Below are 24,545 nucleotides of genomic sequence, written 5' to 3'. Positions count from 1 at the left end.
AGTTTGGGAAGTTCTCATTGACAATTTGTTTGAATATATTCTCTGTTCCCTTCTCTCTTTCCTCTCCTTCTGGTATGCCAATTAGTCTTATATTGCTCTTTCTGATGGAGTCAGAAAGTTCTTGTAGAGTTCTTTCATTTCTTTAAAGTCTCAAGTCTCTTTCTTCTTCCATCCGTGTAATTTCTAGATTTCTATCTTCGATGTCACTGATTCTTTCCTCCATCTGGTCAACTCTACTACCTAAGCTGGCTATTTCATTCTTAATTTGTTCTATTGAGTTCTTAATCTCCAGAAATTCTATTTAGTTCTTTTTTAAAATTTCAATCTCTTTCGTAAAATGCTCATGTTGTTCTTTGATTTGAGTTCATTAAACTGCCTTTCTGTGTTTTGTTGCATCTCGTTGAGTTTTTTCAGAACTGCAATCTTGAATTCTTTGTCATTTAAGTTACATATTTCCATATCTTTAAGTTCCTTTTCTGGAGACTTTTCACTTTCTTTCTGAGCAGTCTTGTTGCCTTGGTTATTCATGGCAATTACTGACATCTACAGGAGTGGCTTCTGCAACAGGTTGATAGAAAGAGGTCTTTCTTTTGTTTTCCAGTGCTTGTTGGTAGAATGTTTTGTTTTCTCTCTGACTGCAGCCTTTTTTCTCTCTCACACGGTAGTGCTATGTTTTCTCTGCACTATTCCAGCTTCTCACACAATGGGGGGATTCTTTGGGAGATGGGCTTCTCCTCTGTTAATAGTTTGCCTGGGTCACAGGGCGCAGTGTCCATGTGGGTATGCAGAGAGCTTTTGAAGTTCCAAAGCTCTTCCTGCACCAGATTCAGAGCCCGTATGTTTCAGCAGTTCTGTTTACTCCTGCAGAGATCTGCCCAGATAGGTGGGGCCAGGGGCGGGGTGAGTTGTGAGAGGTGGCCCAGAGCAATGGCAGCAACCACCACCACAGCTGGTCCTGCTTCCACAGCTCCCTCCCCTTTGCCAGAACTAGTTGGGCTGAGAATCTGTGTCTGTGGTCCACAGTTCTCAGAACAGCAAATATTCTTTTTTTTTTTTTTATCTGACTCTGCTACTGTTCCACTTCTAGCACCGGGCAGGTGGGGGTGGGGCGAGCTCTGGGAGGGTAGGGAGGGGGCAGCTAGTCTCAGTGCCTAAGGCTTCCATTCTCTGCTTGGCAGTGAGGGCTTAAACCACTGTTTTCAGCTCTCTTCCCTCAGTCTTTTGTCCGAGGTCTCTGCCGTGAGCGTTGGGTTCAGCCGTGTTATATGCTGTCTCCTCAAGCCTGTGGTCCATAAACGGAGCTGTAGCAGTCCGAGTTCTTCCCTCTCCCGCAGCTGCAGTAGTTCTGGGAGGCAGTGAGCTCGGAGCACTGAGCTATGTCTGAGTCCTGCGCCCCCATGGCTCCATCTCCACACTTCTCCCTTCCCTCCTCCCCCACTGGCATGATTCGCTCACCTTTAGGTGAATTCAATAGTGGGCCTCTTCGTCTTGCCTGTCTGCTGTACAGGGAGTCCTTTGTGGAGTTATAGTTGTTCGATTAGTTGTAAATTCCAGGGGAGATTTACAGAGGATCACTTCACGCCGCCATTTTGATGACGTCTACCCCCTGTCTTTGTTAATTTTATGTGTCCTTGACTGGGCTACCACAAGGTGCCTAGATATTTCATTCAGCATTATTCTGGGTGTTTTTGTGTGGCCATTTTGGATACGATTAACATTTAAATCACTAGACTGAGTAAATCAGATTGCCATCCCTAATGTGGGTAGGATTTGTCCAATCAGTTGAAGGCCTGACTAGAACAAAAAGGCTGACCCTTCCTTGAGCAAAAGAGACTTCCTCGTGCCTGGCTGGCTTTGAACTGGAACATGGCTTTTTCTTGCCTTTGGACTCCAGCTGAAGCCTTCTCTCTTCCTGGGTCCAAAGCCTGCTAGGCTGGAGAGTGGAACTACACCACTGGCTCTCCTGGGTGTCCAGGTTGCCTACTCGCCCTACATTAGGCCGTGTGTGTGTGTGTGTGTGTGTGTGTGTGTGTGTGTGTGTGTCCTATTTATTCTGTTTCTCTGGAGAGCCCTAATACATATTTTATTCATTTAAAAACATTTAAAAAGCCTCTAATACGTTTCAGGCCCTCTTGAGGGGTAATAAAGAGGTAAATAAAATTCTACCTTTACAGCATTCTGAGGCCACTGTATCTGGGGGAATAGGGATATTCCAATCATCAAGGAACCCTAATTATATCACCAGGATATGAGTAGAGGGAAGTGAAGACTTTACACATACAAAAGGTGATCACTGAGTTGGTCTGAAAGTTTCAATAGTAGTTCTCCAGTGGAAAACTGGTTGATAGGTAATAGAATGTAAGCTTGAAGGAAGCACATATGTTTAATAGTTTTGTTGAGTACTGGTGTCTCAGTGCCTAACTGAGGGTTTGGCACATAGTAGGATGTCAGTAATTATGTTTTGAAAGAATCAATTACTTCAAGGCAAAGGACAGAATCCAAAGGAAAGTGCCATGAAAAAGCATGACTGGTTGTTAAGGGGTTGGGGCTGTGAAGATTCTTAGGTTATGCTTAAGAATTTGATCTGTATGCAGACTGATGTTCTTGAAATTGAAAATATGGTAACACCACCCCTCATCTAGAAAGCCATGGAGGTCTTACCGTTGCCTTTAGGATAAAGTCCACACTCATTGGATGGCCTCTAAATATCTACACTGACCAGATGTCTGGGACCTCATTTCTAGCCTCCATGCTCTGACCACCCCTTTCTCATCCATTGGTGCCATCCTGCCCCAAGGTCTCTGTCTGTGTATCTGTCTGTAGTGTGCTTGCCCATCCCACATGAACAACCAAACTTGTAAGTATCTTTCAGGTCTCAGTTTAAGTATCACTTGATATCAGTTCTTCTAGCACCCCTTCCTTTAGCCCATCAGGTGAGGTTGGGTCCTTGTGTTACACGCTGTTCATGACACTTTAGGTAATAAATATTAGTGAAAATATCGTCTTGTTTGTTTAGTAGCTTCACCCTCCACCTCCATCCACCCTTAAGATAGACAGACACACCTGTATATGCATGGGCACACACATGCATATGACTTTAAGTTCCCATTGGGAAGGATCTTTGTTTATCTTGCTCTTTGGGTGCCATGTTTCTCAGTTTTGTGCTAGCTGTGAGGATTCAATAGTATATATGTATTGAATGAATGAATGAAAGTGAATGAATTAACCAGTGAATCACACGGTCCTTGGTAATCTTACCAGTGTTGTGATTGTAGTTACTTCTCTGGCTCATGGCTCTAGCATTTTAGGAAGTTGATTATAGATCCCTAGAGATGCTGAAGTACTATGATCAGAATCCAGTAGTTGGAAGTTACGGGGTAGGAATCAGAGCAGTCTGTGTTTGTGCACAGAAGTGTGTAGAGGGAGGCTGATACAGCGGGGGGTGGAATGGCAGATGGGCACAAGAAGGCATCTAGAGAATGAAGTCCCTCCTGGGAATGATTTCTGAGTTCCTCCACCTTCCACAAGAATCTGTCTGGCTTCCACTTCTCAGGAGGGTGGAAGGCAAGAGCTCAGGAATCCGAAATCTGTAACACTATAACTCTGCAGGGGAATTGGTGTGGGAGAAACAGTCCTCAGCTTGCAGGCATCCGGTTTGCTGACTTTTATTGCTCCTTTTTCTGCTGTCTTTTCAAATGTTATTATTTCAACATCTCCCTGGTGAACTTGACAGGAACCATCTAGTCTAGCCTAATTCACAGTGAAATGTGACCGTTCTTATTACTTAAGGCATAGGACAGGACTGGATGATTGACAAGCTGGAGGGCCTGTTGCCATCTCATGCCGTGTCTTTCCAGCTGATGAGATGCCTGTGGTAGTTAGAACACCTGGGCTTCTTTAGTCCACTATTTCTTGACAGGTTTGCCCCCAGATTAGCACTTTTAGGAGAGCTTTGTTTTGCTTGGATCAGATGTAGAATCAGATGGATAAAAACAGTTTTCCCGAATCCTCAAAGCGGCATTCGGAATTCATTCTTGATATGAAATGTTTCAACCTACTGGCTGTGATTTAGCTGATCTTTTACAAAGGCCAGTGAGAATGTAACAGCCTCCCAGAATACATACACACATACATACATACATACATACATACATACATACATACATACAAACATACATACATGCATACATACATACATAACCAACAAAGGAAGAGGCACAGCTTTCCTGGAAGAAAGCAGACACTTCTTACCAGGAGTGAACAGCAGCCAGCTTATCTCTGTTCAACATCTTCCCATCTTGCATCTTGCTGATCACTTTCTCTAACTTGATTTCATGGAAATGTCCCAACAACCCTGCCAGGTAGATCAGATTATCATGGGGCTTATGAGGACACTGAGACTCAGAGAAGTTAAGGGCTCAGCTCACACGTTCTAGTTCTGAAAGAGGCAAAAGGAAAGCAAGGAATATGAATTTCAAACTCCAGGATCGGAGCTGGTACTTGAGGAAAGGTACTAGAATTCTCCAAGGTTTGCTCAGGAAAGGACCAGGGTTTGTGGGAAGAGTGGCAGGTCATTTGTTACCCACCAAGTATCGATGAGTATTTACACTGCTGCCAGGTACCACCACATCAGTCACAGCAAACCCATTCAGACCAATGTTTGAAAAGATACCACAAACATGTGAAAGAGGACAATTAAATGGTGTGGTCTGGGACAAATTATAGTTGTCGTTTGGTAGCAAAGAAGTGATTGAAGCTACAGTAGCTGTGCGTGGCTAGGCAGAGAGGAAGGAGAGGGGGCATTCCAGGTGGGGGAGCCATGCGAGCCAAGATGGAACAGCAGGAACAGGCCTGGCCTGTGGAGGGGAGAGTGAGAGATGGGAAAGGATAGAGGTGCTTTCAGTAAATTGTGTAGGGCCAATTGCCTTGCTGACTCACTGTATAAATCCAGTTCTAACTGGAAAATACCAGCAAAACTAATAGCCAAAGTGAAGGGTGAGAGAGAGCGTTTTTGCCTAGGAAATTATGCAAACCCCAAAGCTGTAGAGGTTTAAAAACAACACAAAAACAAAGACCTACTTTCCACTTAAGAAACTGTGACCACATGCTCAGCAGGAAACATGCTCTGAAATACAGCCTTAGCACAACACAGCCCCCGCCCTGAGCTCAAATGCATTGTTTAGCCTCCAGTAACTGCATCCAATAAAGTCGTTGGAAATGAACCAGCACTGCTTCCATTGATCTGTTTTTCAATTCTCTGTTGTTTGCTGGAAGAGCTTGACTTGACTTTGCCTAAAGTAAGTCATTCGGGTAATTGGCAAATCCAGGGGAACTCCGAAGTCATCGCGTCTCAGGCTGGCTGCCGGATTCACATCCTTCAGTTTGTCATCAGACTTGCCATCAACTCAGAGGCCCACTCTCATTTGTGCCAAGGAACACACAAGCAGAATGTATGCCTGCATAGGGACTTTTGGATGATACTGGGATGTACTGGAGGCTAGCAGTAACCTGGGAGAAAAAGAAAGGCTTCTTTTGACCGATGGTTTCCCATGTGGGATGGACAGCTTACAGTATGGGTTTTGGAGGTTGACGTTCCAGGGACAGCGCTCAGGTTGCCACTTACCAAGCATGTGACTTTACTTATCCTCCCTCTGCACTCAGGTTTCCTCACGTAGGTGTGAGAGTTAAGTAAAATAACCTCCATCGACGGACATTAGAGCTGTTTGTAGTCTCCTAATGATCAAGAAATGGGCCACTTTCAGGGAAGAACCTTGGCCAACTACAGCAGTGGTCAGCAAATTTTTCTGTAAAGATTTTAGACTTTGCCTGCCACATGGTTTTTGTTGCAACTGCTTGGCTTTCCCCCATCTAATGTGAAAGAAGCCATAGACAATATGTAATGATTGGACATCCACTTTACTTATGACACTGAACTTTGAAATTCACACAATTTTCACATGTCATAAAGTACTGTTTTTCATTCTCCCTACCCCCCCAAACTATTTAAAATGTAAAAACTATTGTTAGCTTTTAGGCCATCCAGAACAGGTAGTGGCCAGATTGGTTCCACAGGCTGTCATTGGCAGACCCTGAACAAGAGAGTACACATGGAGCTTCATCCATTGTAGATATGTTACAGAGATCATCAGAGTTTTTGACTCAATTTCTACAAGCTTCCCCTCCCCGTAAACTACTTCTCCAGGTGCACCCTCTTATGAAGTATTGAAAAGACAAAAGCATTTGAAATGGCTTAGAAGTGTCCTCATTTCTGATCCAGATCACACAGACTAGTCTTAGCCTCTTTCACGAAGCCCTCCACGATTTGCCCAGCTCAACCTCATTTCCTTTCAGTGAATTCCTATCTTAAGCCTGAGGGTTTGGCTCACAGGTGTATTTCATTTGGTTTGCACTTTTTTTTTTTTTTAAATGGAGCCAAACTTTGCAAAGTCAGAAACATCTGGCAGCATTGAGCCCAAATGCCCATAGTTCAACAGTCTGCGATAGCTACTACATGACAGCTGCCCACTTTTGACTAGATGTGCTGTTTCTTGCCCCATCTCTTACCTGAGGTACAGGCATCTGCTCCCATTGCTTCAGCTCACTCATTATTTGTGTAAGTTGCCCTAGTGGCTCCTGTCAGATTCTGAGTGTGTGATTCCCTATGTAAATTTCACAATTTCATACCTGTAGTTTTTTTATAGTTATTTTTGAAAAATTTAAAAACTCAGTTAAGTACAGAGAATAATGTCACAAGCACCTGTGTACTAACTACTTGGAATTAATAAATATTAACACGTTATCACTTTGGCTCCAGACTTTAAAAATAAATGTGCAAGTCATCCCACGTGGAGCTGGCCTTCTCAGTACTGCCCGTTTCCAGAGTCCTTTTCCTATTCCCGATGCAGTTCAGTGGCTGCCATGGTTTTGATATATATCCTTCTAGCACATGAGGTGATGCGTCTAGCACATACAAAGGTCAGACAGTTAAGTTCAGGAACTTTCCACCATGGGCGTACACAGTGGAAAATTCGCGAACTTAATTGTCTGATCTCGTATTTATTCATAGAGCTATAGGTGGTATTGCTTTAAGCGTTTTTAAAATATTTAATGTACCTAAATGCTCTCATTCTCCTATATGGGTCTGTCACTCAATCTTGGGGTATATCCATCTGGTCCAGAAACTTTTAATACTACATGGCATTCTGTAATGATATGAATATACACAATTTTATTTCTCCTACCAATGGACATTTAGGTTGTTTCTGATTTTGCATGATTGCAAACAGTATGGTCCTATCTTTGTATATGCCTCCAAGTACATACATAGAAGTTCTCTGAGCTACATACATACAAGTGGACTTGCTGAGTCACAATGAATTGTCATTGTGACCTTTATTTTGCACTGTTTCCTAATTGTTTTATGTATTGGTTGTGGTTGCAGTTAAAGTGTAAGGTCTTTTTTAGTCTTTTTTAGTAAAATTCATGAGGTTTGCAACTGTCTTATTCATCATCCCCCACAGCACCGAACATGGAGGCTTGTGCGTAACTGGTGCTCAGCAGACATATGGTGAGTTAATAATACTATTGGACCGGACTGCAAGCTATTTAAGGGAAAGGCCTGAGTTTTACGCCTTTGCTGATGCTTTTAGCTCTTGGTTCAGGATTTGACACAAAGTAGGAGACTGAGAAATATAATGACGTAGGAAAACCAGGTGTCCATCATTCTGCTTCTCTCTTACAGCTCTTTTAATTCCTTTACGTTTCCTCCTCTCTTAAATCCCATCTTGGATATCCATCTTCTCCCTCTTCTTTCCATCTGTTAAGTTTTCCTACATCACCCAACTCCTGACTCATCTTTCGCAGACCACAGTTTCTAACCCACTGTTGTGGATGTTAAGTTTTCAAGCCCAGGGACAGAGTTTATTAGGTTTTGAGAAAGGAATCCAAGTTGTTTCGACATATGATTTCTTTAAATAAAATTTTAAAAGTCAGCTTTCTTTCTTTTGTTTCTTCAGTTCCAGTGCCTTTTGGTTTCTTAATCTTCCCTCCACCCAGCTCCTCTCCCAGTACTTACTTTCAAGCCTTTTAATCCCTACCTCTGTCCACCATCTCACCGATCATTATATTGTGTAAGTAACACAGGCTCCACTTGCAGGATTCCTTGCTGTTGATCCCCTGCCTATTTCTATTAAGGTCTAGTTCATGTCTCACTTTCACTCAATGCCGTTTCCCTGTAGCTGCTGACCTCCTTTCCCACTAATCCCATCTACACCCTAGTGGAAAAACAATCAGGTGGCATGGACACACACCAATAACCAGAGCTGTGGCCTGAATTTCTGGAGACCGACAGTTGCTGGCCGCTGATGGCTGACCTTCTCAGAACACTACTCTTTCTGCTTTGATTTGAAATCTGTCCTTAGCAGCTTCTTCCGTGGAAGCAGAAAGGAGGGCTTATTCTGGAGGCAGGAGGCAAGGGGAGGCGTGGGGCAGTCAGACCTTTCAGAGAGAACTCGACTTTTATAGGAATGTTTATAAAAAGGACTCAGGGGTCCTCATGGATCAAGTTCCCGTTACAAGAACATGGATTATGTCTTTATTCAGCAATACATATTGAGTGTCCACTGCAAGGTCGGGAGTGTTCTGAGAGTTCTGGGAGCTGGGCTAGGGCATAAACAAAATAGTCGAGGTCTCAGCTGCTGGGGAGCTTTATGCTCTAAAGCCCGTCCCACACCTTATGGAAGAAAGATCAGTTTTGTGTGAGGTTTACATCAGTTCTAGTGTTCATGGAATCTGTTCTACAATCCAATTTTGAGTTTTTAAGAGTGATGGTGGTGGAGAGGCCTTGTGTGGAAGAAGGAGGAAGAGGAGAGGAGAGCTGAGGAGAGTTGAGGAGAGGACGGAAGGGGTGGGGAGAGGAAGGGAGAGAAGAGAAGAGAAAAAAGAGGGAGAGAGAGAAGATATTACCATAAACCTCAGAGTTTCTCTAAGTTGCAAAGATTCGAACCCCGAATGTGGCTTCAGATTGTTGCTTATCTCCTCATCTGAGAAAGAACAGCACTGTCAGTGAATGAAAAGGAACATCACAGAATATTAAAACCGGTTCTCTCCAGTGGGTTTTTTAATTTTCTTATTTATAGATATTTTTTTGCTTTCAAAAATTTTATGAGAATTTATTATTTTTTATAATTAGAAAAGGGAACTCATTTATCGAAATATATACATGAAAAAAAGTATCTCCCTATTAATGAAAGAGAGAGGCTGCGTTTAACTATATGTGGGTGATTGTGTGGGTCATACTTACTCTACTTTTGAGGTGGTGACCTGAAGGAAGGGAGAATCTTAACTACCCTCCATCACTTCCCAGTTCTCACTAATGCTCTGAATAAATTAATACTAAATAATTACACATAAATAGGCTACTGGAACCCAATCAAAGACAAGAATGAAAAATAGACAAGTCCTACTTGCAGAATAAAAATTCAGAAAATTACTAGATAGTGGCTCCTGATGAATCGGGGCTCTAAATAATTTCTTCAAGGTCATCTGGTTAATTTATGCTGCATTTATAAGTTATTGTGTATTTTAAAACTTAATGAAAGATTTCATTATAGCAGGGTTGCCTATGACCTTTTGTGAAATGACTTCATCGTAAATTTGCAGGCATTTCAGAACTGTTTTCCAGGTTTCTAATAATTTGCTCTCAAATTAATGACATCCAGCCAGTGAAAGAAGTTGAGGCTGGTAAAAGGATTGAGTTGGGATTTGCTGTTTCCTAGCAATGGCTAATTTTGAGTCCTTGACAGAGGTGGCAGAGAAGATGGTGTGTGACTCACCGGAATCCACAGCAGATTTAACTATTTACTTAGAAGAATGAGAAATAAATCCAGTGTGTCAATGGGGGAAATTGCACGTAGCCAGACAGGGTCATTGCAGAGCATTTGATGTGGGGCCTATTTATCTATATGTCAGTGTGGAGGCACCACCTGAACCAGTGGGGGAATTCTTCTTCTGCCTTGGCACTCGCAGGCATTTTCCTTCATAAACGGAAGGACTATGCCAGCCTTCCAGCTTGCTGGCCACCAGGGAAGACCAATTTAGACTCCATCACCCTAGTACCTAGGATTTTCACCTACCTTAGGGGCTCAATGAGAACAGCTAAATGGTCCCTGGAGGGGAGCAGGCTCATTTCCCCAGAGACCAGGATACATTACTGTCTGTGTCATTCTGATAATTCATTTGATCCAACAGAGTGAGGGGAAAGATGTGCCACATCTTAGCACACCAAATAAATTCCTCTCTCTTAGAAGACACAGGTGGCACACATCTGTGGTTCCAGAGTGGCAGGCTAGAGTTTGGAAAAGCCAGAGCACCCGTTAGCTATAGCAGCCTGGCAGAAAAGCCAGCAAAATGTGGATAGTGGATCTTAGCTGAAGCCCTCCCTGGTTAACTGCAATCCTGGTTGTGATCACGTATCTACTCTGCATTCCTCCAGCAATTATTAATGGTGCTACTGTTATGTGTGGTGTGCCGTGACTCAGCCTGCAGGCTGCAAAGGTTTCCCATGGAAAACATTCAGTGTGGGGGAAAGAGCTGGGTTTCAGGAGAGCTGGGCTCTTGTTCTTTGTGTTCTCGAGCAGGCCACTACTTATCTGGGTCTTGGTTTTCCCCACCAGCATATGAAGGGTTTGGGTCAAAAGTTCATCCCTAAGGACCCTTTATACCAAGGCTTTATAATTCTGTTTGTTTTCTTTTCATGCCCCAGGGACTCCCACCTAGAGAACAAGTCAATAAAGATTGTCGTAGTTCAGGTTTAAGGATGTAATTCCCCACATGTTAGATGCTTTAAACCTTGAGACAAATAAGGCCATAATTGAAACTCTCTAGATACATCTCTGTAGATTTCTTTTTTCCTCTTTTCTCCAACCATGCTTTTAGTTTTATATATTTCAAGGTGTTTTTGCCTCTTGTGCCTGAAGCCTGTTATGAATTAGAGCTAAGACGCACCCCTGTGCTCATACTTTAGTGCCAAATTTACAGTCAAGTGATTGCTAATGAGCCGTGAAACACTTAAAAAGGGGTATGAACCTTGCTGAAAACAAAGTGCTGAGAACTGTGTTTTAACATTAGCAGCAACTGCCTCAGTTGGACTCCTGGCTCCAGCACCTACTTGCTGTGTAATCTTATTGGATGAGTTGTTGAACTTCTTTGAGCTTCAGTTTCCTCATCTGTTAAATGGAAATGATAAATGAAATGAGATAATCCATGCAAAGTGGTTAGCATATTATCAGTGTTCAATACATTCTTACTCATATTGGTAGATTATTGTTATTTGATTGACTTCTACTAGCGTACCTACTATTTAGAAAGTGTTGTAGTAGGGATCATAGAACCATAAAAGCATAGGCACATTATCTGCTCACAAAACTCTAAGACATTAAATTATTCGAATTAATTACAATTACGTAAAAATGTTAACAGTTTTAAATTATTCATTTTTAATTTATACTGCACATTATAGATACATAACACATTTAAACTTCAGAATTATGTTGTGTACTGTCGTTATCTTCATTTTGCACATGAGGAAACTGAAGTTTAATTAATCTGTGGAAGGAACTTTCCATAGGTCCAGGATCATGGCTCGCATCTCGCCTGTCTGATGCTAACACCTGTGTGTTTGACAACTTCATTCTACTGGCTCTCAGGCGATAAATACATGACAAGCACTTGCAACGTGTAAGGTACAGGTTATATAAATTGCAAATTTCTGAGAAATGTAGCAAGGAGGATAAAACACCATTGAACAGGAGGAAAGGTCATGGAGCGCATAACAGAAAAGTTGGTGTTTGAATTGAAACTAAAAAGAACCAATCAAGAAAAGAGAATAATCTCAAAACCTTTAGAGTATTGTTACAAAATGCAAAAACCTACAAAAAACACAAGGAGAAATGGAAGATTTGAAATATCTTATGGGAATATTTTAATAAACTTCTACCAAGCAATCAAAAAGTTAGTATGATTTTGGATATGAATAATACTATTAGCAAGCTTTATTTAGAAGAGTTTTATACAACCCTCCTCTCAACAAGTAATGAACGCATATTTTTAAGCAAACATAGTATTTTTTAAAGGACCATGTACTGTACCAATTTCTTTTTTTTAAATTAAAGTTTATTGGGGTGACAATTATTAGTAAAGTTACTGTACACCTGAAACACTGTACTAATTTCAAAAAGCTGATATCATGTTCTCTCTAAACATTACAATTAGATCAAAATTTTAAAGTAAAATGATCCTAAGGAAAATAAATAAAGGGGTAAACATCATATATTTGGAAATAAAACCCTGGGCTATTTAAGAGTAGTTTTGTTTCTTAAAGAGGAAATCAAAACATCACTATGAAATATTTAAAATTAAAAGGTTTTCCCTTCCCTCTTTCCCCCTCCCAAGAATTACTTCCTGTATTTTACTTGAGATTTGCAGAAAGGGTAGGAGTTGGACAAGATAAGACAGGAAAGGTATTCAAAGCAGAGGAAAAGCAGACACTAGGAAATCACACTTCTTTTAGTGGAACAGAATGGACTTCTGTTTGAACACAAGTAAAAAAATGGGGAGTAGAAGGAGATAATACCAAAAAGGAAGATGGAGCCCAATGCAGTAGGTTCTTGAATAAAAATCAAAGTTATTAGCATGATATTCATGTCTAAGTCTTGTGAGAGTTCCAGGACAAGGGCAGCTCCATTGGAAGTTTTCTACATAGAGGTTGAAGTTGCGGAAATGAATAGGATTGCCAAGGTCAAGTATAGGCACAGGGGACAGAGAAGAAGAAGGCTTAAGTTATGGCAGTCATAGATGGAAAAAGGAAAAGAAGGAACCAAAAGTTTAGAAGAGGGAGAGATCAGTTCAACTTGAGATACCTAAGGATTGCTTCTAAGAGGAGGTGACATTTAAGTAGGGGCTTGAGATAGGATTGGGGCAGGCAGAAAATAAAGGAGGATGTTTTTAGTGAATAGCATGACAAAAGGAAGGTATGAATCAGGAATGCATGTTTGTGTGTTTCAGGGACTCTACAAAAGTTTCTATAGCTATTATCACTAGTGCATGTGTGTGTGTGCACACATGCAAGTATCTATGTAGAGCAGACATTTGTACAAAGGGTAATAGACTAGTTTGGCTAGAACAAAGAGTGATGAAGGAAGAAAGGTTTGGAAAAGAATGCGAGGTCCAGATCGGGAATGGAATGCTAGTGCTAGGAACGTGGGCTATAATATAACGATAGTTTCTGAGCAGGCATGTAGTGTCATTGGAACAATGCTCTAAGACAATTGTCTGGAAGCAGGTAGAGCATAGGTCTCATGAAGATGGATATTTGGTGTAAACAAGTGAAATTAATGAGGAGGTGAGAAGTATTGAGAGCATGGATTACAGTCTTCAGCAGGAGGAAGGGCAGCCAATAAGAACTTGGGCTTCACGTGAATGCCAACTTGAATTCCAGCTCACCTTTAATCTTGAGCATGGCCCTAGAGCTCAGTTTCCTCATCTGAAATTGCTGTGCCTCTGATTCTCAGAGCGTTGCAAGCATTCAGGATGATAATAGTGGTGTAAATTTGTGGAGCAGAGTCCCTGGCACATAGGCGTGCTGCCAGTGGTAGCCATTATTATTATCAGCACTCGGGAATGGAACTCAAATGGAGTTGATGAATGTGAGAGATTTTGTAGACTTGTAATGAAAAGGATTCAGTCAGACTGGAGGTCAAGAGAGAGGACCACGTTGAGGACTGAGCCTGCTGATGCAGAGGTTTCTAGCCTGATGATTGAAAACTCAGTTGAGGCAATAACGGAAAGAACAAAGTCAGGAAGAAACCAACAGTGTCAGCTTTGGCCTTGTTCTGTTTCTTCAGATTGTCTTCAGGCAGATAAAGATGGGAGAGTTGGTGTTTGAGGAGAGCTCATGATGCAGGTCCTGGAGTCACGGAGGGAGATAAGGGACAGGAGGAGGCTCTGCTGCGGGTTGATAACAACACACTCTTATCCTGGTTGAATTCAATCAAATGATCCCAGAAAAGTCAGTCTGTGGTGCAGTCCTCCTCATCTAATTCCCCAAGTGCTGTTTGATCTTTCTTTCACACATTTCTAGTGGCCTCCTAGCATGAATCCACCTCCTTTTCCTCTCTGAAGGGTTGTAGTCAACCTCGCTCCCCTTGAAACTTCTCTCAGATTTTATAACTATGTATAAAAGTTGGTATAATTAGAGATGGACTAAAGAACCGGGTTAATATGCAGAAGAAAATCAGCTGACCCAGAGTTGCTCTCTGGTAAAGAGAAAAACATCTTTACAGAACCTACTCCTCTAATTATATTTAGTGTGGCATTGTTTCCACCTAAATTATAGCAATTACATACCAAGATTCCCCCTTTGAAATCACTTAATTAATGAGTAGGTAACCCTGTTTGTGTATGGAATTTTAATGAAGTCTTTTATTTTGTGAACCACCTCCCTCCCTCAAATTATCTACTCTTCTCTCCACAAGGTTTACTGAGATTTGGATGGTGGATTAGAGAAGGTGTATTATTCAGAGCCCCAGCAAATCACAGTTGTTTGTAAAAATCCTAGCATAGTCCCAGATAACCAGGGGCAGGGAAACTGCTGCTGGTTTTTCCCTGAGATTGCTTTTGTCCTTCTAAACCCCAAAGGACACACAATTCAACCATGTTCTTTGGCCCAGAAATAAGGGCAGATAAAGCTATTACCCCAATTTTGGAAGAAATGAATGATTTGATAGATTAATTCTATCTATTAATCAACCCAGACTATTTATTGAGCATCTGTTATATGAAAGAAGTGTCAGTGGAGACAAAGATGAATGACTAGATAAATCCTTTGTGTATGGGGTCACCAGGAGATAGATAGCTTGTACACCTGGAGGCAAACATAGGGATTGAAAGAAAATAACTCATAGAAATTATCCTGAAAGGGCCACATTATGTCTAGATTGTTTCTGCATCCCATCCTTTGAGTATATATGTCACTGATTAAAAATCATCTCCTCTAAGGAAGCTTGAAAGATGAAGTCGTCGGCTCAAGGTTACCCAGCTAGCTGATTTAGTGGCAGATGAGGAGTAGGGAAAGACAAGTCTTCTATTTCCTTGCCTAGTACTTTGCTGTCATGCCCAGACCACCTGCATGTTACAAGTGAAATAATAGCACAAAAGCACAGGATAATACTCTGTGACCAGAGTCACCTTTGTGGTGTAGACATTCAGCACCAGAGAGGAAGAGGAGGAGGAGGAGGAGGAGGAAGAGGAGGAAGGAGAGAGAAAGAGAGAGAGAGAGAGAGAGAGAGAGAGAGAGAGAGAGAGAGAGAGAGAAAGAGAGTGACTCTTAGATTTGTGGAGCCCAAGAAGGTGAATCTTGAGTGGAGCCAAAAACTCTCATGAAAAAAATCTAGGTGGCAAGGTAAAAAGAAAAAGAAAACTAGAAGTAATAATTTCTAATAGATTTTTTTCTAAAAATTCACATATTGAGAAATGGCTTAGGGAATTCATTTATTTTGTCCTGTAGTTGGGAGCAACTTCTACAGGGGAACTAAAGGGTAGGCTACCTGTTTCCAGTCACCTGGATTTGTGAATGAGGTATGTACTTTCTCCAAGGCTCTATAGACGCTCTCTCTCTCTCTCTCTCTCTCTCTCTCTCTCTCTCTCTCTCTCTCTCTCTCAGAAAGCCCCTCTATTTGAGGTTAGTGTGTACCTTGAAGCAAAGGATTTTGAACCAAACCTATGGAAAGCTCTTGCTGAGCAGGGCCTTGTGTGTGATTCCATGGGGTTCCAGTAATAAGAATAATGGTGATGGTAATAAACATTTGTTGTCCATTGAGATTCTCAAGATTTTCACATACATTATCTTACATGATAGGGTTTTGGTTGTGTTGGTAAAAATAGACTTTGAGTGAAAAGGGGGGACTAGGAATGCATTTCTGAAGAAGGAGGTCAAAATAGTTTATCTTGGTAATTGCAAGGAAATGGGACTGTGGATTGACTAGGAATTAGCTTCTTTTTGCCAGACTTGAAAGTGAAACCACCCGGTAGAAGTGCCTTATTCCATTGACACTCAGTAATCAATTAGCCATTTTTTGTCAAGCAATTACTGATGAAAGGCTCTGTGGGGTACAAAGTACAAGAATCCTTCTCAGCCTTAGGAGCTTTCTAACTGGTTGACAAAAATTTGACCATCAGTACACGAAAATTAAGAAATGCTGAGTCAGTGGTCTAGAGCACTGTTTCTCAAGGCTGGTCCTGGCACCAGCAACATCAGCATCACCTGGGGACTTATTAAAATTGCACAATCAGGTACCTAAAACATACTATTCAGAAAGTCTGGGGGTGGGACAACCCTATATTTAACAAGCCTTCTAGGTGATTCTGATTCAGACAGTGGAGAACCACTGGTCTAGAGATATCAGAGCCATTTGAGCTTCTGAGGAAAGAGAGCTCAATGTTGCTGGAATAGTCACAGACTTTCTGGAAAAAGTAGCACCTGATTTGGGAATCACATGATCCTTTTAGAGATGTTCCATGTCTTTCATTCCTCTGTCCCACCCATCTTTTTGGTTTTCATATTCACTTGACATATGAACCACTTTGTTCTCCCAAAGCTACCACAAGTGGGCTGAGTACACTGCACCTACTTTATTGGTGAGAAGCTCCCTAACTTTAGAGAAACATTTCTACTGGATAAGAAAGTTTTATCTCAAAACTTGATATTCTTCGTCTTCTTCTTCTCCTTCTTCTCCTTCTTCTTCTTGTTAGTAGTACTAGTAGTAGTATTTAGAAGCAGTCTGGGATTTCTCTTTTCCCAATCCAGAACCAAATGGACCTTGTCAATATTTATTACCCCAAAGTGATGGACATGGTTTCTGCTGATGATCACCCTAATTTCTATGCTGGGTGCTCACTTCCACAGATCCTGTTGTGAATTTTAATATTTGTTCAAAGTGTAGTTATGAAAAGAAATGAGAAATGCTTGAATTTAAATTAGTCCTTATTTTATATCCTGCTTAGTTTGCTGTGCTTCTGCCATTTTCTTAGCTTCCATGAGCTCTAATCAGGAGAGCAATGAATGAATGCAATATTGAACAGAATTAGGGAAGCTAGATCTGTTCAAATGAGAAACCCTGTGTTGGAGTCAATTATGTTCCACAAGAGGGGACCCACAATGAACATTCTTCTTTCCAGAACTGATAATGAATGGAGAGATGGGGAGTACATTAATGTCTGAAAGTTGTTAACGGGTTTCCCCCAACCTGTCTTAGTTGGGGTCCAGTAAGAAAATGAGGAAAGCTCATAATCCTAACATTAAATGATTAAAGTTTTACACCGGCCATATGGAAGTGACCACATAGGAGAGAGAACTAGAACACTTCAAAGTTATAATATTAGTATACAATTTACAGTTTGGGGAAAAACATGGGACACACAGTGTAAGAAAATTTGGGATAAACGCTCAAGAAATATAGATGAAAGGCATGTACTGCCAAGATTGCAGAAAAGAAGACTCTGAATTAGTCCACAAGTCCTGACTGGGCACCTGTTTTTGTGTTTTGTCCTGAAATGAACACTCTGAGATCATAAATAGATATCCCAAAGAGTTGGGAAGACATCCTTAGCTGCTCAGGGTCAGTTAAGCCAAGCTCCTGGGTGATGCTTGCACCCTTCTCAACATCAGTCCTGAGAAGTGGTTAAGCCCGAGCTTGAAGTTTTATGCTTCCTTACTCTTGAGCATTCCTTTCCATCTCTGGGCAACTTTATTAGAAAGATCTCTCACATTTTGTAAACTTTCACACTTTTATTTTTATTTTATTTTATTTTATTTTAATTTAATTTTATTTATTTCATTCAAGATATCTCCCTAGAGTGCCCACTTACTGGTCTTCCTTCTCCTGCCCTTCCTAAGCCATCTCCAGGTTAACTAGCCGTAATTTTTAATACCACTTCTTAGACAGATAGGTGAAAAGTACTCTCAAGTCATATCACCATCTGTATTAATTTCCTGTGGCTGCTCTAACAAATCACCACCAATTGAATGGCTAAAAGAACAGAAATGTATTCTCTCACAGTTCTGGAGGCCAGAGTTCAAGAACAAAGTGGCATCCCTCCCTCTCATGCACTAGGGGAGAATTTGTTCTATGCTTATTCATCTTCTGGTGGCTCCAGGTGTTCCTTGGCGTGTGGCCTCATAAATCCAATCTCTTCCTCTGTCTTCACATGGCCTGCTCTCTTTTTTACGTCTGTCTTTGCATGGCTTTCTCCTCTCTACATGTCTCTCTTCTTTGTAACTCTTATAAAGATACTTGTCATTGGAATCAGGGTTCCCCCTGATAATCTGGGATGATTTCATCTAGAGATCCTTAACTTACTTACAAATCAGAGATATTTTTCCAAATAAGGTCTCATTCACAGGTTTTACAGGGACTAGAACATGGTCATATCTCTTTGGGGAGCCACTATTCATTTCAGTACACCATCTTAATCACTCTTTTTGTCAGTGGTCCTTAAACTTTGGGATCTGTGAACCCCTTTGAAAATCTCTGGGTGGTGAACACACAATGTGATATATAGATGATGTATTACAGAATTGTACACTTGAAACCTATATAACTTTACTAACCATTGTCACCCCAATAAGCTTTAATTTTAAAAAGGGGAAAAAAGAAATTCTGATAAACATATATAATTTCTCCATAGATAAATGCACAGGCCAATAAATGCATATTTTTATTTAAAATTTCAGGAGATTTAAATTCCACTATCACCACCACAACTGCTATGTGTACTACGCATTAGTATATTGTATATCATTCTTGAATGGTGACATCTAAAACTAACTACAGTTTTTCTTTGTGATCTAATTAATGTAGAATGGACCAAGATATTGTCTCTTTTGCTCTAGGTAATATAAAAAATTAGAATGTATTAATTAATGCATTCTAAGATCACCGTTAATATTTTTGGTCTCTTTGAAGTATATACTTATATCAATTACATTGTATATGAAAACTCTTAAGCTACCATTATTATTATTGTTGTTTAAGTTTCACCAAGCCCCGTTTCTTTCATCCAATACTTATGTAATTGTCAAGGGGAGAACCTGACATTTCTTCCTGCTGTTTCACATGTTATTAAATTTAGTCTGTCTCTCATTTTGTCAAGACCTTTTTGGTTCCTGATTCTGCTATCAAGTATATTGACTGTTTCTTCCAGCTTTTTGTCATCAGCATATGTGATTTCCATTGCTGACCATTATTTTCATGTCTTCAAGTTATTAATAAAAATGATAAACAAGAAAGAGCAGACAGCTGAACCTTGGAGCTGACTACTCACACCCTCCCTCCTGGTTGATTTTAATGCCTTAATTAGGTACCGTTCAGCCACATCATTTTACTAGCGCCTGGCTCATATTTTTTCATCTCTTCTTCAAGATTGCTATGGCAGATAATGTCAGATGCCTTGCTGATAGGTAAATCATGTGCCTCACATTTCCCTCTTCTGTCTGCCTATTCATCCTTCCATAGAAAGGGATGGGATTAATCTGACATGATGTATTTTGTGATCCATGAAATAACTGTAAACTATTTGGAGTTGGCAGAAGTGTTTGGTTTAGCATTACTAATATCCTGCTACTGAGTACTCCAATCAAGGAAGACTTACTAGAAAAGGTGGCATTTCAATGTGGCAGGATTTGGAGGGGCTGGATAGCTAGGGAAGAAGATATTTATCAAGGTCTTCTCCCACTGCTTTTTTTTTCTTTCTCTCTCTCTCTCTTTTTTTCTTTTTTACCTGATGAGCTTTCCACTTAACTCTCTTCTTTTAAAACAAGAGGACTTTTTTTTAAATTGGATAACTTTTGTTAAAGATTGAAAAAAAGGACTGGCTCATGACTACTCCATGAAATGAACAAGAACTGAATGGTAGAATTACCTTAGTAGAGACCTGTCATGGATATATTGGATTTGCAGACCACTGGATATAGCAAGAAAGAAAGAGAACGGAGAGAACCAGGGGAGATACTTATGTTCACACATTGTTAGTCACACAATCCAGGATATCGAGTCCTGTGCTTTCTACTTCCCAATGCTAAGCTAAGAGTCATACAAAGACCATAGAGTTTTACAACAGGAGAGACCGTCAGCCTTTCCTTCATAGTCTGTTTAATCTTCTTTTAGACAAAGCTCTAAAAAGTTTTATTTAATGTTTTATCTATAGGACATTAAAAGTCATTTCCTGAGATGTATTTTAAGTTGTATGTGCTACACAATAATCCTATTTCTTTCCCCAATTCACAATTTTAGTCAGCCCCTCCCCCTCCCAAAGCATCCTCATCTTTCAGATTGCAGAAGGAAATGTTCCTTGAAGAGAATTAGTCTCTTGGTGTCACCATGAAAGTATCTTAACTTGGAGAGAAGAGACTCCAGGGCTGGGAACATGAATAAGTCTTGATGAAATGGAAGCCATCCAATTCCGTGAAAGACTTCAGTTGATTTAAGTTCCCGGCATGATTGGTCTTTCCTTTATATCACTGTGATAGATGTCTTGCATTGTAATTACAAGACATGCCATCCAAGTGGAGTATGGACGATCAATCTGTTTTTCTAGAAACGATTGATTATTCATATTTATAGGGCTATCAACTGCTGGGCTTTGAAAAGGTCAGTATTGATTATCTAAGTCACGCAGATGGTGTGCTTCTTTGCTATCCATAAATATGAGTTTCCTATATGAGACTCCTGAGATTTCTCAGGGAAGGGGGAAGGAAGGTGGTAGTCATGTGAATTAAGCAGTGGAAATTTCAACTAAAACACACTTAGATTCAGTCAGAATTTTGTAATTGGCAGGGTCACACTTTAGATTAGCTAACCCACCCCTCCCCCTAACATACACACATATGATTTACTTTACAGATGAGGAAACTGAGTCCGTATCAGTGGACATCAGTAAACAAAATGCCAATGCTTGTAATTAAGGAGGAAAAAGGCTGTATGTCAAAATGTGAACAGCAATTCTATCTGGGTGGAGGATTTTGGACTCTTGGGTAAATTTTTTTCCTTCTCCATACGTTTCTATATTATGAATATGTCCTGTAAAGCATATATATTACTTTTGCAATAAAAAAAAGAGAGAGATTTTAAACCCACTGTGAATTGCTATGTCAATTGGCTGGAGTTACGTGGACAGTGACCTTTCTCCTCAATGACCTTCAAAGAACTTACTTTGGGAGAAGCAGTTAAACTCCAGACTGCAACTCAGTGTTCTATCCTCCCAGTCTTTGTGCATTTGTGACTGATGAGGAGGCTTTTTCTGCTTGTCTTTCTATCCCTTCCCTGAACACTCAGAGTTTTTGGCCACTTCAGCCTCCGTTCTGAATGGCAGTTGGTGAAAGTGGACTACAAATCTATCTTCAGCCGGCGCTGCACCAAGGAAGATTATCACACCTGGCACCTGCTCAATCAGGTACACCTCACAGGGCAGAGGGAAGTGCTGGCTTCTAGGCGAGGAGCTACTGCAGCCCTGGTTAGTCATACCCGGGCCTCCCCATTTGGTAGAGGAAAGCAGTGGGGCCAATGGAGGATAATGTTGGATTTGGGGGAAGGGTTGAAACCCACACATCCAGGTCCAGTTCATGGTATTTGGGACCATTTGCATCCTGGTATCCTGATCTATTCATTGAAATCACTGAGAACAGGGGGGAGAGGTGACAATGATAACCTGGGGTTTTAGCTCTATTCATGGAGAAAGAAGCCCAGACAGCTAAGGAGACCCTAGAATGGATCTACCATTTTACCTGCCCATGAGGAGAGTGAGGGCACTTCTCAGGCCAGCCTGAAGGAAGGGGCCTCAGAATATTGGGAACAGAGCCACGGAGAAAGGGTGAGGGCTGGGGCTTAGGGCCTCTAGCAATGGCAGATATTTATCGGTACACAGTACAGTCAGGCTTCTGTGTTCTTTAGAACCACTGCGTCCTTGTAAGTTGTACCAACTTCTCCTGCTCTTTTTGCCCTTGACTAGGAATAAAGATTTGGACATGGTTGTTTATCGTAGAGAGGGAACTTTTGGGTCCACTTCAGTTTTAGTCTGAAGATGATATGAAAAGTACATGTATGCCAGAAATGGGAACCTTTCCACTAGAACTTTTGCTAAAGTCAGTTGGGCAATTGCCCGGTGGTCTGTGAGGATGACTGGAGTCTTTGCATTCCTGTGGAGATGGAAAAGAAATAGGATGGAGCAGACATCCCTGGCCAAGTGGGGTGGATGAGTCGTGATAGGCTAGCCTCCCGTAGGGAGGCTGTTCCTGTTGTATGGTAGAAAGACAGCCGCCTTTTTATCCTTAAAGCTCCAGAATGGTTACTGGGAATGAGACTGCCACATAGAATGACCAAAAGAGAACGAATAGGCCAACGTTTCTTGTTGAGAAGCTGGTTTATTTCACCTTCTTTGTGTTTGTCTGCCTTTCTCATTGTGAACTTTCTTTCTAAGGGGGAGCCTTGTGTCATGGGAGAAAGGAAAATATTTAAGAAACGCAAGCCAGGAGCTCAGTGTGCCCTGGGCCGAGACGCCTCGGGAACAGTGGTCTCAGAACCCTGTGTCTGTGCCGACTGGGACTTTGAGTGGTAAGTCCCTTGGCATCTCACTGTCAATTCCTACCAGACATGTACCTGTTTGGGGGGTGTAGATGAAGTAGGAGTTAGGGGAGGAACCACTGGCCCCACTTCCGCAGCCAGATGGGAAGTCTGCGTCAGTGGAGGTGGGATAGAAGGAGGTATTTTTACTGGGAAGATCACTGTTCTATCAGAGCAGCATGTCCAAGGGGACTTCTTCTCATCTCAGTTAGCAACAGTGTTAGAAAGTACCAGAGAGGTTGGGCTGGGCACTGACAGAGTTTAGGGAGCTACTGCCTTGGGCAGTAACCTCCAGACAAGTCTGCTCAGCTTGTGCTCTTGCATTTGAACTCTCATCATCATTTCTTTCCCCCCCCCCTCCAATGACAACCACAAAGAACAAAGTGAAATCTCACCTATGAGCCAATGATTCATAAATTTGCAAATATTTACCTCCAGCTTTGACCTCCCTTTCCTCTAGCATGGAGACATTTGTGTTTGTCTAGAATCTATTCAGCGTTCATTTCCCTTGAATTGCTCACAGGGATTTCAAACTTAATATGACCGAAGCAGAACTCTTCTTGAATCACCACTATTGGAAGCGATTTTTGATTCTTCTTGAATCCCCACCCCAGTGCAGATATCCATTCAGTTACTTAAGTTGAAATCCCAGGAGAGCTTGATTTTTCCCTTTCCCTCACCTTCAGATCCAAGCCATCCACAAGTCCATGCAAGTCTTTACCTCCAAAAGACATTCTAACTCAAAGCACATTTACCCATGTCTACCATTGTCTAGATCCCTCCAGCAGTCTACTCACTCTCTCTCTACTTCCACCCTTGTCACCCTAACATCTATTCTCCTCACAGCAGCCAAAATTAAATTTAAAAAACCCAAATCGGATCTTATCATGCCTAAGTTTAAAACACAATGATGGCTTCCCCCTCTCTTAAAATATAAGCCAATCTTCTTGGTTTGCTTCATTGCAAGTGATTTGGCCTCTGCTGCTACCATCGTTCCGTAATTTCTTACTATTCTTCCCTTGTTCACCATTTTGCAGCCATACTATCATCTCCTGTGCCTTAATTAATCCAGGCTCATTCCTAGCAGAGGAAATGGCGTGTGCTAGGATTTCTTCCAAATCTCAGCATGGCTGGAGCCTTTGGATCACTCATGTCTCAGTTAAAAATATCAGCTCTTAAGAAATACCTTCTGAGACCATCTAATCTCACCTACATCCTGGCACTCTCTAGAACCTCGGCCTGTTTTTATCATCTTCTAAGTATTATTCACCATATGGAGTGATCATGTTTTTCGATTGCTTTATTATCACCTGTCTTTCTCCAGTAGCATGTAAGTGCTATGAGTGCAGGAGTTTTAGACTGTCATTATTATTGCATCCTCAGCACTTAGCCAATAGTAAGCATTAAATATTTGTACCATGTTTCTAAATGTTGTTCCTTTTAGGAGAGTCAAAAACATTCCAAGTTCTGGGAGTGGGTACATATCTGATCCCAGCTGGATAAATTCTTCCTCTGCATCACAATCAAAAGTTGAAGTTCAATTTAGATATTTTCATAAGCCATTCCAGGTTAAAAGACAAAGCTAAGGGCTCAGGCATGAGCCTATAAACATGGAAGGGGTAGGACAGTGACAGTGGCACCTGGGTTTTTCTGGTGTTGAATAACAGAAGTAAGTCCAAATGATCGCAGAACAGCTACCCCTGACTACTTCTTCCATCCTCATTTCATATAACCTGTTTCTTAAGGTTTGTTTGTGATGGAAGCCATCTTTGTTCCCTACTTCCTCCTAGGACTATAGCTAGTAACTGTAAGCCAGCCAGATGACTGTCATAGAGATTCATCCCTGAATACATGCCTCCGAAATTTGAACTTCAG

At 41.2% G+C, this 24,545-nt stretch overlaps 1 protein-coding gene across 1 annotated transcript in view; it reads left to right on the top strand.

Annotated features, from left to right (window-relative positions):
- The window catches only part of SORCS3 (sortilin related VPS10 domain containing receptor 3), a 539,923-nt gene that overhangs the window by 474,092 nt on the left and 41,286 nt on the right, over positions 1 to 24,545 (top strand). Inside the window, exons 15-16 of the mRNA XM_019725085.3 lie at positions 21,387 to 21,504; positions 22,528 to 22,661. Coding sequence (XP_019580644.3) covers positions 21,387 to 21,504; positions 22,528 to 22,661 — 252 coding nt within the window. The remainder of the gene's footprint in view (positions 1 to 21,386; positions 21,505 to 22,527; positions 22,662 to 24,545) is intronic.

The sequence above is a fragment of the Rhinolophus sinicus genome, chromosome 15 (genome assembly GCF_057876585.1).
Source record: "Rhinolophus sinicus isolate RSI-liver-muscle chromosome 15, RSI-T2T, whole genome shotgun sequence".
Classification (NCBI taxonomy): domain Eukaryota; kingdom Metazoa; phylum Chordata; class Mammalia; order Chiroptera; family Rhinolophidae; genus Rhinolophus; species Rhinolophus sinicus.
Note: the sequence above shows the minus strand (reverse complement) of the source record. Positions and strands in the feature narration are given on the sequence as shown.